The sequence below is a fragment of the Solanum stenotomum genome, chromosome 10 (assembly GCF_019186545.1).
Source record: "Solanum stenotomum isolate F172 chromosome 10, ASM1918654v1, whole genome shotgun sequence".
In the NCBI taxonomy this organism is placed as follows: Eukaryota; Viridiplantae; Streptophyta; class Magnoliopsida; order Solanales; family Solanaceae; genus Solanum; species Solanum stenotomum.
Window position 1 is genome coordinate 2,059,423 of NC_064291.1, and position 16,120 is coordinate 2,075,542.

Sequence of the window (16,120 nt, forward strand, 5' to 3'; positions counted from 1 at the left end):
AATAACAGATCAAACATGGATAAGAAAAAATAGATGGAGACAATATAGCATATAAAAGGTGGAATAAGTAATTCAGATTATAATCTTGAGATTTTGTAAAGGTCACTTCTTGATTTCATTTTCCTTCACTGAATACACAATAAAAATATAATCTCTATTGGTAAGCATCAAATGCAAGTAAATTTAAGAAATCAAGAATTGATCAATAAAACTTGAATAAATGTTAAAAAAACCTTAGTACTTGGTGCAATCTGTAGGCTTAAAGGACATTTTGCTGGCCTTGAGATCAAATCCAATTAGAAAATTGGCTTGTGCCAAATTTCCAAGTATAGAAATTTGATTTCCTCCTGGCATGATTGTCAAACAAACTATACCTTCCTCCATTTGTGTAAAAATGTTTGAAGTTGACAACTCTAAATCTGCATTTGTAAAATGTGCAACAATCTTTGGAACATCAATAGTACCATTCTCATTAGACTCATAACACAAATCAAGTCCCCCATAAGTACCATCCTTCCTAGTAGCATTGATCGAACGCATCAACAACGATTCCAAATTCAAGTAAAAAACATCAGGCACATATGTTAACGTTGTGCCAGAATCAATTATAATGTTGCCTCGATCATAACCAGGTAGAGAAATTGGAGAAGATTCAAATTCAACTGCCTTGTTTCCAATGCTGATACCTTCCAAATTTAGATAGTAGAATATTGGTGATTCCTTTTTATAGATGGGAGTTGAAATGACGTCAGGACCAGACACGACAGCATTGTCACCAAAGTTGATGTGACTAGTTGCATTAGAACTATCTAACAATAATTCCAATGGGATCAAACAATAAGAGAATTTTCCTTTGATTTCATGATGCATTTGGTTGACAATTGAGGCACTGCCACCACCTAAGCCAATGATACCAGAAGTGGCATTGGTAAATGTGCCACTATTGTCATGTCCACAACCAAACACAATGTTAGGAATTGAGACATGTTTACCAGAACTAGAAGCAAATGTGAAAGTTTCAATTGAAAGATCACCCCTAGTGTGAGATAAGTCACCATAACTCACTTCATAATTACATCTATTATTGTTACATAGTGACCCTTGACAAAGTTTATAGTGACAACCAATAGTTTTATAAGAAGAGCTATTCTTGGGATTGAAAATAGGAGTCAATTGTTTGAAACAATTAACACAAGGCTTACATTGTGTCCATGTCAAGTCACTACCAGTGTCAGCAATGACAAAAGTGTCTATTGGGGGTGTACCAATGGATATTTTCATGAGGAATTCACCTTCGTTTGGTGTAAGAGTCGATTGGATTGAAGGAACACTTTTTCCCCCAAAAAAGGAAGCCTGGGAGAATGACCGATGGAAGACCTTTTGAAGGCGTTCAAATGGAGTGTTTGATGGATCGTGATAAGGTGAAAGAGGAGAATCACGATGCATAAGATCTAGAGTGAAGCCATTTACACTTTTACTATCAGAAACTAAAGAAAGATGAAAGAACGATAAAAGAACCAACATAAGAGTGAAAGCTTTAGTATTAATTTCCATGGTTGGAAAATGATGAAGAGGAGGCAATGTTAAGTACCATTTTATAGGTAGCAAATTGTTTGTCCAAGTCTAATTAATTAATAAAAATTTAATAGGGGAGAAAGTGAGATTTTCTTACCATTAATTGTAGGTGGCAAATTGTATGTCCAAGTCTAATTAATTAAAAAAAAAAGTAATAGGGGAGAAAGTGAGATTTTCATACCATTAATTATAGGTAGCAAATTGTATGTCCAAGTCTAATTAATTAAAAAAAATGTAATAGGGGAGAAAGTGAGATTTTGTTACCATTAATTATCAAATACTAGAGTATGAAGTGGGATATTTCGTAAAGTTGACTTTCACTTTACATAAAATACATGGATATATTAGACACTACAAAATAAATGTCGATTTGTGGGGTTAAAATTATAAATAGTGTGGGGGTTAAAATTAAACCAATACATTCATAATTGTAATTAAATTAATTAATATCTCATGGAATAAAAAATACAAAGCTTTGATAAATCATGAAGAAATTAATATAAATTAATGTCAAATGTCTTCAAATTTACAGTAGACTTTCATTAAATTGAAAGATCATAAAAACAAAAAAATTGGATACGTTGTCTCTATGTACACAATATCCGACTCAACTCACAACTTCTCTAAACACCCTATTTGAATATCAGTTCTCTGCTGTCAAAATAGAAGTCATGGAATATGGTTAATTGTGAGAAGAAGAGCACTTGTTATTATTCGGTTTATTCAGTGACCAAAATTAGTTATTCATCAAAGTTTCATTTATTCAATGACCAAAATTAAATGGAGATAGTAATATCTAACAAATACGTACTAGCTAAGAAATTTCAATATCTTTAAAATGTGTTTCTATTCCTGCACAACAGTTTATATGGTTAATGTGTTTCATTTATTCAATTTGATCATTCCAAAAGTTTTAATTTGTAGCAATTTCTCCTAACTGGAAAAATGAGTCCCTTAGCAATTGACTGAGTGATTTCAATGTCAATATTGTCAGGGTGTACCTTAATGATGAAGTTAATAGAAAGTAAAGAGTCTTAATTGTTATTTTTGACTTCAATGAAAGTTAGTTATTTCTTCCAAATTTGGTCCTGTTGGGAAAGAAAAAAGGAAGTGACTCAACACATAGAAGGATCATTCAAACGAACTCTATCGATCGTCCTGCCATGAACAAAGTAGTTCAAATAGGAAGATACATATATCTGAAAATACCTGAATGCACCAAAATCTAGTAAAATTCGTAATATTGCAAATATCTAAGTAATTAGATTCTATACTGAAATTTCGATTAGTTTCACTTTAAAAAAAGAGAGGCAACTTTTTAAGGTCACATGGAAGAGTATGTTGAAGGGTTTGTCCCTCATTTAAATTAGCAAGGTAAAACTAATTAGAGGGTGTTTGAATGGATTTATTTTAGGTGCTTTGACTTTTAATAACTCTTTTTTAATTCTTCATGGTGTTTGAAAAAGATGAAAAATAAGCTAAAAACTACAATATGACTTTTAGCTTTTAGCTTATAATAAGTTATTTTAAAAAGGCCAATTCAAACCCCCTCCAAGGCACATTTCCTCTGGTGGTATATTAGCTTAAGAAAACACAAAATTAAAAGATCTCAATTACTAAGTATTGAACTAACAACATTTATATTTACTGATAATAAACCAACAAAACAAGCCTAGTATTTTGTACAATCTGTAGGCTGAAAGGAGATTTTGTTGGCCACAAGATCATATTCAATTAAGAAATTTCCTTGTGCCAAGTTTCCAAATATAGCAATTTCATCTGCAGGTACTATTGTAAGACAAACCAAACCTTGTTCAATTTCTGCAAACGTGCTCGATGGCGATAGCTCTAAATCTGCATTTGTAAAATGTGTAACAATTGTTGGAGCATCGATAGTATCATTCTGAGACTCGTAACATAGATGAAAAGTCCCTGATGGATCGTCCTTCCTATTAGCACGAATTGAATTCACCAATGTTGATTCCAAATTCGAGTAAAAATCATTAGGCAAAAGTGTTAATGTAGTGCCAGAATCGATTATAATGTTACCAGCTTGACCATCACCACCACTAGCATTATCAGAAGGAGAAGTCTTAGAAGATTTGAATTTCAACATCTTATTTCCAACACTGACACCTTCTAAGTTGAGATAGTAGTATGTGGATGGTTCCTTTTTTATCAAGGGAGTTGAAACGACATTAGGACCAGACACAATGGCACTATTCCCAAAGTTGATGTGACTTGTAATATTTGGATTAATTGATGAGTCAAATGGAATTGGGATCAAACAATAAGAGAATTTCCCATTTATCTCTTTGTCCAGTTGGTTGATCATTGAAACTTTACCACCGCCTAAACCAATAATACCAGACGTATAATTATTAAACGTTCCACCATTGTCATGACCGCAACCAAAGGCAACATTCGGAATCACAACATTTTCACCAGAAGTAGAAGGAAAAGTGAATTTATCAAAAGCAAGGTCACCAATAGTGTGTGATTGATCACCATAACTCATTTGATATTCACAAACATTTCCTTTCACACAAGATGAACCCTCTAGTGATGTACATACTTCAACATTACACCCCACAGTTTTATAAGTGGAGCTTTTCTTCGAATCAAAAAGAGGTGATGATTGTTGGAAACAATTTTCACAAGGCATGCACTGCGTCCATGTTAAGTCACTACCAGTATCAGCTATAGCTACAATTTCAACCGGGGGGGTTCCAATTGATAATTTCATGAGGTATTCACCCGGGATTGGTGAAATATCCGATTGTATTGTGTTGGGAGTAGCAAGGGAACTCTTCTTGAAAAAAGAAGCACGTGAAAATGATCGATGGAAGGCATTTCTAAGGCGATTTGATTGAGTGTTTGACGGGTTATAGAAGGGTGAAAGAGGAGAATCACGGTGGATAAAGTCAAGAGTGAAGCCATTTCCAACACGATAACTAATTGTTTTGCGACAAGAAATCAAAGAAAGATGAAAAAATGTTAAAAAGACAAATGTTGAAAAAAGAGTATTCATCTTCATGACCATATTGTTTATGAGATATGACAAGTATTGATGAAGAAAATTAGATTGTGATTAGCATCATTTTATAGGTAAAATTAAGAAAGTGAGAATGCATGTAAGAATGTGGAAAGTCAAGAGAAATTTGTGATTTTGGGTGAATGCATATTAACTTAGGAGAAATGTTAAAAAACCAAGTTCAGAGTAATTAGAAATGAAACATTTTTCTAGAATATAATTAAGAGACCACTTCAAAAATGATTCATTTAATATCTACCCCTCCTCNCCCCCCCCCCCCCCCCCCCCCTCCCCTAATTATTTTTTATATTCACACTGTGGACAATACTAATGCATTTATTTTTTGGACATTAAATTATTTAGCTTTCGTTTTAGAAATACGTACTTACATCACTATAATTATGCATGTCATATGTTTGCATATACAAAATAATTTTCTCTACTTGAGAAACTCGTGATAGATGATTGCATTAATTTTGGAAATGCTTTTTCCAACTGAAACTTTCGAAATAGGCCATAAGATCACTGAAAATTGGATTTATATAATTTGTACAAACTCATCATTGACTATTAATTACTAGTATAATTTATAATATTTAGTATGAAATGAAAACTAACTCTTGTATTTCAAATAAAAATTTTATTGCATATAATTAGTTAAGTAATATATATTTTAATTTGAATTTTATCTATTAAATTTAAATTATTTAGTTAATATAAACATCGGTAAAACGGTAAATTTGGTCATTCTCGCTTTGGGCCATGTTTGAACTTGAAAATGCGGACGTATGCCCCTCGGAACCAAGTCACACAATTAATAAGGTCTTAAAAGACGCCCACAAAATTTTTTGGCCAAAAACAAGTTAAGATCACGTATCACTTAAAATCCATGGACAATAGCACACTTAAAATGGTAAATTGGGCCATTCTCGCTTTTGGCCATGTTTGAACTTGAAAATACGGACGTTTTTCCCTCGGAACAATGTCAGGCAATTAATAAGGTCTTAATGGACGCCCATAAAAAATGTCGGTCAAATACAAGTCGGGATCACGTATCACCCAAAATTCATGGTCTATGTCACACGTAAAACGGTAAATTTGGTCATTCCTGCTCTGGGCCTCGTTTGAACTTTAAAATGCAAATGTTTGCCCCTCGGGACCAACTTGCACCACTAATAAGGTCTTAATGGACACCGACAAAAATTTTGGTCAAAAACCCATTGGGATCACGTATCACCCAAAATATATGAACTATAGCACGCGTAAAACGGTAAATTTGGTCATTTCTGCTCAAGTTCTATTTGAACTTGAAAATGCAGACGTTTTTCCTCGGGACCAATTCACACCATTAATAAGGTCTTAATAGACACCCACAAATTTTTTTGGCCAAAAACCTCTCGGGATCATGTATCTCCCAAAATTCATGGACTATAGCACACATGAAATGATAAATTTGGTCATTCCAGCTCTAGGCCTTGTTTGAACTTGAAACTTCGGATGTTTGCCCCTCAGGACCAACTCACACATATAATAAGGTCTTAGCGGATGCCCACAAAAATTTTGACCAAAAATTCGTCGAGATTACGTATCAACCAAAATCCATGGACTATATAACACACGTAAAACGGTAAATTTGGTCATTCCCTCTTTGTGCCTCGTTTGAACTTGAAAATGCAGGTGTTTACCCCTCGGGACCAACTCACTCCATTTAAAAGGTCTTAACGAACGTTCACCAAAAATTTCGGTCAAAAATCCGTCGAGATAATGTATCACCCAAAATTCATAGACTATAGCACACGTAAAACGGTAAATTTGGTCATTCCCACTCTATGCCTCATTTGAAATTGAAAATGCGGATGTTTGCCGTCACGACCAAATCACACCATTAATAAGGTCTTAATGAATACCCACAAAATTTTTTGACCAAAAACCCATCGGGATCACGTATCACCTAAAATCCATGAAGTATATCACAATGTAAAATGGTAAATTTGGTAATTCCTACTCTAGGCTTCATTTGAACTTTAAAATGTAGACGTTTGCCCCTCGGGACCAACTCACGCCATTAATAAGCTCTTAACGGACGCCCACAAAAAATTTCATCCAAAAAACTGTCGGGCTCACGTATCACCCAAAATTGATGGACTACAACACACGTAAAATGGTAAATTTGGTCATGATTTCTGTTATGGGCCTTGTTTGAACTTGAAATTACGGGTGTTTGCCCCTCAGGACCAACTCACACCATTAATAAGGTGTTGACGGACGCCCACAAATTTTTTTTATCAAAACCCCTCGGAATCACGTATCACTCAAAAATACATGGACTGTAGCACACATAAAACGGTAAATTTGGTCATTCCCGCTCTTGGCCTAATTTGAACTTGAAAATGCAGATGTTTGCGCCTTGGAACCAACTCAGACTATTAATATGGTCTTAACGGACGCCCATAAAACATTTTAGCCAAAAACCCATTGGGATCACGTATCACCCAAAATCAATGTACTATAGCACACGTAAAACGGTAAATTTGGTCATTCCCGCTCTAGGCCTCGTTTGAAATTGAAAATGCAAATGTTTGCCCTCACGACCAAATCACGCAACTAATAAGGTTTTAATGGACGCACAAAAAAAAATTCGGCCAAAAACTAGTCAGGATCACGTATCCCCTAAAATCCATTGACTAGAACACAAGTAAAATGGTAAATTTGGTCATTCTTGCTCTGGGCCTCGTTTGAACTTTAAAATGTAGACGTTTTCCCCTCGGGACCAACTCACGCCATTAATAAGGTCTTAATGGACACCCATAAAAAATTTTGGCCAAAAATCCATCGGGATCACATATCACCCAAAATCCATGGAGTATATCACATGTAAAATGGTAAATTTGGTCATTCCTATTCTTGGCCTCATTTCAACTTGAAAATGCGGATGTTTGCGCCTCGGAACCAAACTATTAATATGGTCTTAACGGACGCCCACAAAACATTTCAGCCAAAAATCCATTGGGATCACGTATCACCCAAAATCAATGTACCATAGCACATGTAAAATGGTAAATTTGGTCATTCCTGCTTTAGGCCTCATTTGAAATTGAAAATGCTGATTTTTGCCCTCACAACCAAATCACGCAACTAATAAGGTTTTAATGGACGCACACAAAAAATTTCTGCCAAAAATCCGTCAGGATCACGTATCACTAAAAATCCATGGACTAGAACATAGGTAAAACGGTAAATTTGGTCATTATTGCTCTGGGCCTCGTTTGAACTTTAAAATGTAGACGTTTGCCCCTCGGGACCAACTCACGCCATTAATAAGGTCTTAACATACACCCACAAGAAATTTTGGCCAAAAATCCATTGGGATCACGTATCACCCAAAATCCATGAAGTATATCACATGTAAAATGGTAAATTTAGTCATTCCTACTCTAGGCCTCGTTTGAACTTTAAAATGCAGACGTTTTCCCCTCGGGACCAACTTACGCCATTAATAAGTCTTAACGGATGCCCACAAAAAATTTCATCCAAAAAACTGGCGGGCTCACGTATCACCCAAAATCAATGGACTACAACACACGTAAAATGGTAAATTTGGTCATGATTTTCGTTATGGGCCTTATTTGAACTTGAAATTACGGACGTTTGCTCCTCAGGACCAACTCACACCATTAATAAGGTGTTAACGGACGCCCACAGAAATTTTTGATCAAAACCCCTCGGAATCACGTATCACTCAAAATACATAGACTGTAGCACACATAAAACGGTAAATTTGGTCATTCCCGCTCTTGGCCTAATTTGAACTTGAAAATGCGGATGTTTGCGCCTTGGAACCAACTCAGACTATTAATATGGTCTTAACAGACACCCACAAAACATTTTAGCCAAAAATCCATTGGGATCACGTATCACCCAAAATCAATGTACTATAACACACGTAAAATGATAAATTTGGTCATTCCCGCTCTAGGCCTCATTTGAAATTGAAAATGCAGATGTTTGCCCTCACGACCAAATCACACAACTAATAAGGTTTTAATGGATGCACACAAAAAAATTTGGCCAAAAATCAATCAGGATCACGTATCCCCCAAAATCCATTGATTAGAACACAAGTAAAACGGTAAATTTGGTCATTCTTGCTCTAGGCCTCGTTTGAACTTTAAAATGTAGACGTTTTTCCCTCGGGACCAACTCACGCCATTAATAAGGTCTTAATGGACACCCATAAAAAATTTCGGCCAAAAACCCATCGGGATCACATATCACCCAAAATCCATGGAGTATATCACATGTAAAATGGTAAATTTGGTCATTCCTATTCTAGGCCTCGTTGTTTGCCCTTCGGGACCAACTCACGCTATTAATAAGGTCTTAACGGACACCTACAAAAAAATTCGTCCAAAAAATTATTGAGCTCACATATCACCCAAAATCCATGGACTATAGCATACGTAAAATGGTAAATTTGGTCATGATTTCCGTTGTGGGCCTTGTTTGAACTTGAAATTGCGGATGTTTGCCCCTCAGGACTAAGTCACGCCATTAATAAGGTCTTGACGGACACCCACAAAGTCTTTTGGCCAAAAATCCTCGGGATCACATATCATTCAAAATACATGGACTGTAGCACACGTAAAATGGTAAATTTGGTCATTCCTGTCTTGGCCTCATTTGAACTTGAAAATGCGGATGTTTGCCCCTCGGGACCAACTCACGCCATTAATAAGGTCTTAATGGATGCCCACAAAAAATTTTGGCCAAAAATCCATTTGGATCACATATCATCCAAAATCCATGGACTATAGCACACGTAAAATGGTATATTTGGTCATTCCTGCTTTGGACCTCGTTTGAACTTGAAAATGCGGAAGTTTTCCCCTCGGGACCGACTCACGCCATTAATAAGGTCTTAACGGACGCCCACCAAAAACTTCGGCCAAAAATCCATTGGGATCACGTATCACCCAAAATTCATGGACACATAAAAAGATAAATTTGGTCATTCTCGCTCTGGGCCTCGTTTGAACTTGAAAATGCGGCCGTTTTCCCCTCGGGACCAACTCACACCATTAATAAGGTCTTAACGGAGCCCCACAAAAAAATTCGGCCAAAAACCCTTCGAGATCACGTATCACCCAAAATTCATGGACTATAGCATAGAAAAATGATAAATTTAGTCATTCCCGCTCTGAGTTTCGTTTGAACTTGAAAATGCGGACGTTTGCCCCTCGGGACCAATTCACGCTATTATTAAGGTCTTAATGGATGCCCAAAAAAAAATCTGGCCCAAAACCCGCCGGGATCACGTATCACCCAAAATCAATGGATTATAGCACATGTACAACGGTAAATTTGGTCTATCCCAATCTGGGCCTCGTTTGATGGTAGGTAAGTATTTATCAAAAAAATAGTAAATATTGAAGTGGTGTCACTTAATTCAAATAAGATTTAAAAGGTTGATCTTGTAAATATTTAGAATATTTGGATTAATCGCATGGTCAAATCTTAAAATATCATCAATTTTGTCGATCTTCAAAAATTTTACACTAATGAAAAGTCCAAATTTGTGCAAGATACTAGCTTCATAGTGTGCATGATGTTATGAGATATATTATAAATTTGTGGGAGAATCGTTGAATTAATTTGTAAAATTTGGAGGTCTTAAATTAAATAAACACATAAATATTCATGAACTGCCATTATTATTCTGAAAAGTCATCTTTTTAAATTATATAAATATATATTAGGACTTTTTAAAAATAGCGTAAGAAAAATTTACAGTATAATAGGACCTAATTCAATCTTGAAAAGAAACACTTATATACATCCCTTAAAAATAGAAGGGGCAATATTTATTTAAGGACATTGATATCATATCAAAGCCTTTTTTCTTTGATTATATTTTCTTATTTTTCTAACAATTCTGTTAATTATATTTATGTTAATGATCGATTTTTACAACTTGTCAACTGTTAGAATATGAAATTATACACAAAAGATTTGATTTTAGCAGCTGCAATCAGAATATTGCAAATGAAATTTTTACATTTACTAATTTATTCTACACGAAATCAGATCTTAATTGAGGATAATATAATTTCCTTATTAACTAAATAAATTATCAAAATTCAGATTAGCTAATTAATTAATGTGATAATTACGTATATGTACATTGATAATTTTGTTCTGAAATGCTTGAAAGAGAACAGAAGAAATGAGCTTTTATAACCATTAATTAAAAAAAAATAAAAAAATTATGTGTTATTTTCAGATCGATTTAAAATAAATTAGTAAAGGATTACAAAACGAATAATTTTCATTCCACCTGATAAAAGTATAAACAATAAGACATCCAATAAATAAACGAAAAAAATTATCTAATTACACAAATATTTCTATTATAAATACTAATCTACTACATTGTTTGAAATAATTATATATTATCTCACTAATTGATAATTTCGTATCCTTTAGATTTCAAGTCAGATATATGTATTAAAAATGTTAGATATATTTATGTCTGATACTGTATATATTATAAAATACAAACATAAGGAGAGAAGCGAGTGAGATTGGAGAGAGATAAACGAGAGTGTCAGTGTATCTCATGATACATGCGAATCACACTAGATACATATATATTTTATTACAAATACATTTTGAAATACAAATACATTGGGAGAGAGGCGAGTGAGAAAGGGAGAGACGAGCGACATAGGGGAGATGTGAATGATGAGAGAGTTAGTGTATTCCAGATACATGCGAACCACACTTGGATACAGTGTATCAGAAACAAATTACACCTAACTAGACCGGCATGTATATATCTGAGATACATGTATTTAAGTGTTTGAGTGTGACAGATACATGTATCTAGCGAAGTAAATGTGATACGAAAGATAATTTCGAAAGCTAAAGTGAAGACACATAATTAAGCTCTAAACTAGTGAGGTTTGTATTTTTTTTTTCATTTCTCATTCGATATCCGATATCCACATTGAAGCCCGACTAAAGTGAGGTTTGTGTTCTTCCGACTAATTTATTCAATGTCTCTTTTATAGTCTTCATTAAGATTTATCCTTTTTTAAAAAAATTGTTCAATTCTGGACAATGTTAGACTCAAGCTTAATGTTTACTTGCATTTTTTCAATCTTACCTATAAAATATTATATTATTATCTAACGTTTATAATAACTTAAGAAAAATTAGAATAATTTTTTCTTCAAAAGTGGGCAGAAAAAATGGGAGAGAGAATTACGAGAAATGAATCGAATAAGTGAAAGTCCATATAATTAATCAACTGGGCTACTAAAATTCTTCTAGATCATAATCTAACTTTTTCTCGTAAGATTTTATTTTGTTTTCTTAAAATGAACCAATGGTATTTTTAAAAAAATCATTTACTAAATAAATATACGCAAAATTATTTCCATATTTATTTCTTAGATGTGATCAGAACGTCCAAAATATTTTACCTTTAATAAAACTGATTTTTTGTGATATTGAATATTTATGTTCACATTATAGTTTAGGCTCAAAATCAATTAAACCTTGATATCCGCTAAGGTAATTTTTTCAAAAGAGTGGCATATGATATGATTTTATTTAAAGAAATCTAAATAATGCTTCTACTTGTCCACTTTAAAAAATCGAGAGATAAGTTATCATATAGTTCTTATAATTATTTTTCAAAATATTAAACTCATTATATTTAATGAGTGATATAATAAAATTATAATTCTATTTATTTGTTTTTTTAAAAGTATATCAAGTTAATACTTGACAAATAAAAATAGACTACGTCATTTTCATTTATTGGAATTAATGCATAGTATAGATATACGTATTAATTAATGGAAGCTGATATGATAAAAGGAAAAGATTATATTAAATGTATCTTTTTTTTACGTATAGTCTCTTAATAACATTCATGTTTATGGTAAGTGAAACTCTTCATTTAACTTAATTTCAAAATAAAAATAAAAATGTTTCATTTCCTTACTCTGCATTTGGTATATATATTTTATAAAATCTTTCTTCCAAATTAATTAATATTCATTCCCCCAAAATCCCATATTTTCCTCAATTTTACATATTCTTATATGCTTCACACTAAGTTAATTTTACCTATAAAATGATACTAATCACAATCTAATTTTCTTCATCAACTCTCATAAAAAATATAGTCATTATGAAGATGAATACTAAAGCTAGCACTCTTTTATCTACATTTGTATTTTTAACATTCTTTCATCTGTCTTTGGTTTCTTGTCGCAAAACAATAAGTGATCGTGGTGAAAATGGCTTCACTCTTGATCTTATCCATCGCGATTCTCCTCATTCACCTTTTTATAACCCGTCAAACACTCAATCAAATCGCCTTAGAAATGCCTTTCATCGATCATTTTCACGTGCTTCTTTTTTCAAGAAGAGTTCTCTTGCTGCTCCCAACACAATTCAATCAGATATTTCACCAATCCCTGGTGAATACCTTATGAAATTATCAATTGGAACCCCCCCGGTTGAAATTGTAGCTATAGCTGATACAGGTAGTGACTTAACATGGACGCAATGCAAGCCTTGTGAAAATTGTTTTGAACAATCTTCACCTCTTTTTGATTCGAAGAAAAGCTCTACTTATAAAACCGCGGGGTGTGACGTTGAAGAATGTACATCAATAGGGAGTTCATCTTGTGTGAAAGGAAATGTTTGTCAATATCAAATGAGTTATGGTGATCAATCACACACTATTGGTGACCTTGCTTTTGATAAATTCACTTTTCCTTCTACTTCTGGTAAAGATGTTGCAATTCCCAACGTTGCATTTGGTTGCGGTCATGATAATGGTGGAACGTTTAATAATTATACGTCTGGTATTATTGGTTTAGGTGGTGGAGAAGTTTCAATTATCAACCAATTGGATAAAGAGATAAATGGGAAATTCTCTTATTGTTTAATCTCAATCCCATTAGATTCACCAGTTTCCAATGTCACAAGTCACATCAACTTTGGGAGTAGTGCCACTGTATCTGGCTCTGACGTCGTTTCAACTCCCTTGATTAAAAAAGATCCATCCACTTTCTACTATCTTAACTTGGAAGGAGTTAGTGTTGGGAATAAGACGTTGAAATTCAAATCTTCTAAAATTGGCTCGGGAGGTGAGGAAGGTAACATTATAATTGATTCAGGCACAACGTTGACTTTTCTACCTAACGACTTTTACTCCTCTTTGGAATCAACATTGGTGGATTCGATTAGTGCTAATAGGAAGGAAGATCCATCAGGGACTTTTCGTCTATGTTATGAGTCTGAGAATGGTACTATCGATGCTCCAATGATTGTTACACATTTTACAAATGCGGATTTAGAGTTATCACCATCAAGCACATTTGCAGAAATTGAGCAAGGTTTGGTTTGTCTTACAATAGTACCTGCAGATGAAATTGCTATATTTGGAAACTTGGCACAAGGAAATTTCTTAATTGGATATGATCTTGTGGCTAACAAACTCTCCTTTAAGCCAGCAGATTGTACTAAGTACTAAGTAATTTGTGTTTGCTATTTAGTGTTAGTTTTTTTCTTGTTTAATGTTTGGTCTTTTGATCAATGTTATTATAATTAGTATTAATACAAATTAATGTTGTTGAGCAATTCTCTTGATGTCTTTTATATATTTCAATCTTATGCTAACGAATGAATTATCGTTTATTAATTATCAAAGTAAGGTAAACGTAATATTGTAAATTACTCTTTTGAAATCAAATTTGAATGGTTGTTTGTAAAATTATCACTATTTTTATGATTATCAAGTTGTATTGCCAAAAAAGTTAAAAAAATAATTATAGAAGAAAAAGAAAAGAGTATATGGAATGAATCTAATAAAATATAGTATTTTCTCAATTACATAATTTGATGGGAAGTGAAATTCAACTTCACAAAATTGGTAATGGTAACAAAATCTCACCTTATCCTCTATTCCATTATTTTTACTTAATTAATTTCTACATTAGTCTCTTGACATACATTTTTTAAATTAATTTCTGTGTTAGTCTCTTGACATACACATTTGTTTAATTAATTTCTATATTAGTCACTTGACATATACTGTTTAACTTAATTAATTTCTATATTAATCTCTTGATATGCATTTTTTTAATCTATAAAATGGTACTAAACATTGTCTCATCTCACATCAATATTTCTCATTATTCTCCAAAAACCTTGTCAACTCCTCTAGCCATGGAGATTAATACTAAATCTTTCACTCTTATCCCAATGTTAGTTCTTTTATCATTCTTTCATTTTTCTTTGATTTCTTGTGGTAAAAATGTAAATAGCTTCACTTTGGATCTTATCCATCGCGATTCTCCTCTTTCACCTTTTCACAACCCATCAAACACTCCATATGAACGCCTTCAAAATGTCTTATATCGGTCATTCTCCCGAGCTTCCTTTATAAAGAAAACATATGTTAATCCAATCCAATCGACTCTTATTCCAAATGGAGGTGAATACCTCATGAAAATCTCAATTGGAACTCCCCCAATAGACAATCTTGTCATTGTTGATACTAGTAGTGACTTGACATGGACACAATGTAAGCCTTGTGTTGATTGCTTCAAACAATTGGGACCTATTTTCAATCCCAAGAATAGTACTTCTTATAAAACTATTGGTTGTAACAATAAACTTTGTCAAGGGTTTATATGTAACTGTTATGCCGTAATTTTTCTATCTATAGAAAAATCACTTTTTGAAATGTTCTAAGTATAAAACAATTTGGGAAAATACTTAGAAAAGAGTCGCCACTTAGTTTTTTAAAGAAATTAAGAAAACTTATAATTTTCAAAGATTTAAACAGAAAAAATCATTTGAAAATTGTAATGACCCGAAAGGTCATTTTGGTAATTTTTCGTGGAAATGACTATTTTGCCCTTTCGGTAGTTGCCCCGAGTCCCATGTTTTGTTGTTGTAAAGTTGGTTTGAGGAAAAGTTGGTAAAAAGTTGAGTTTTTGAGAAGCTGAGTTTTATGAGTTAAAGTTGGTTAAAAAGTGCTTTTTCGAGTCATTTGGAGTTTTGGGACTCGGATCGGATTTCCGTCGATTCCGGCAGTTTTAGAATGTCGAAACGAATCTGTGTGAAGTTACGGAGTTGAATTTGGAGTTGAAACGAAGAATTGAGGTCCTAAGTTGCTAAAGTTGTGAAATTTTGATAAAGAGTTGACTTTGGTCAACATATGAGGTTCCGAGGCTCAGATTGAAATTCCGAGAGTACCGTTGGTTTCGGGAGGCGATTCTAAGTCTAGAATGAGTCTTGGTTGAATTTTTAGACGCTCCGTTTGAGTTTCGAATTTTTTTGGCGTTAAACTAGTTTCTTGGCATCTTATTGAATTTCGGGTCAAGGAGTCCTCGAATTCAAATTCCGACGGTTCCATTGAGTCCGGAACGTCGAATTTAGTGGGGGTACATATTTAGTTTGTGTGCACGAGATTCCGAACGAATC

At 33.6% G+C, this 16,120-nt stretch overlaps 4 protein-coding genes across 4 annotated transcripts in view; 2 read left to right on the forward strand and 2 right to left on the reverse strand.

Annotated features, from left to right (window-relative positions):
* Window positions 1–234: 234 nt before the first annotated feature.
* LOC125841639 (aspartic proteinase CDR1-like) lies at window positions 235–1,554 on the reverse strand. Its single transcript, XM_049520804.1, has one exon. It carries the CDS (start codon window positions 1,552–1,554, stop codon window positions 235–237), a length of 1,320 nt encoding a protein of 439 aa, XP_049376761.1.
* Window positions 1,555–3,247: 1,693 nt separating this feature from the next.
* Window positions 3,248–4,612, reverse strand: LOC125842023 (aspartic proteinase CDR1-like). Its single transcript, XM_049521216.1, has one exon. It carries the CDS (start codon window positions 4,610–4,612, stop codon window positions 3,248–3,250), a length of 1,365 nt encoding a protein of 454 aa, XP_049377173.1.
* An 8,197-nt stretch (window positions 4,613–12,809) lies between these two features.
* LOC125842024 (aspartic proteinase CDR1-like) lies at window positions 12,810–14,162 on the forward strand. The gene has a single exon (XM_049521217.1). The coding sequence runs from the start codon at window positions 12,810–12,812 to the stop codon at window positions 14,160–14,162; it is 1,353 nt and encodes a 450-aa protein (XP_049377174.1).
* A 695-nt stretch (window positions 14,163–14,857) lies between these two features.
* LOC125841640 (aspartic proteinase CDR1-like) overlaps window positions 14,858–16,120 on the forward strand; it is an 8,088-nt gene continuing 6,825 nt past the window's right edge. Inside the window, exon 1 of the mRNA XM_049520805.1 lies at window positions 14,858–15,340. Coding sequence (XP_049376762.1) covers window positions 14,858–15,340 — 483 coding nt within the window. The remainder of the gene's footprint in view (window positions 15,341–16,120) is intronic.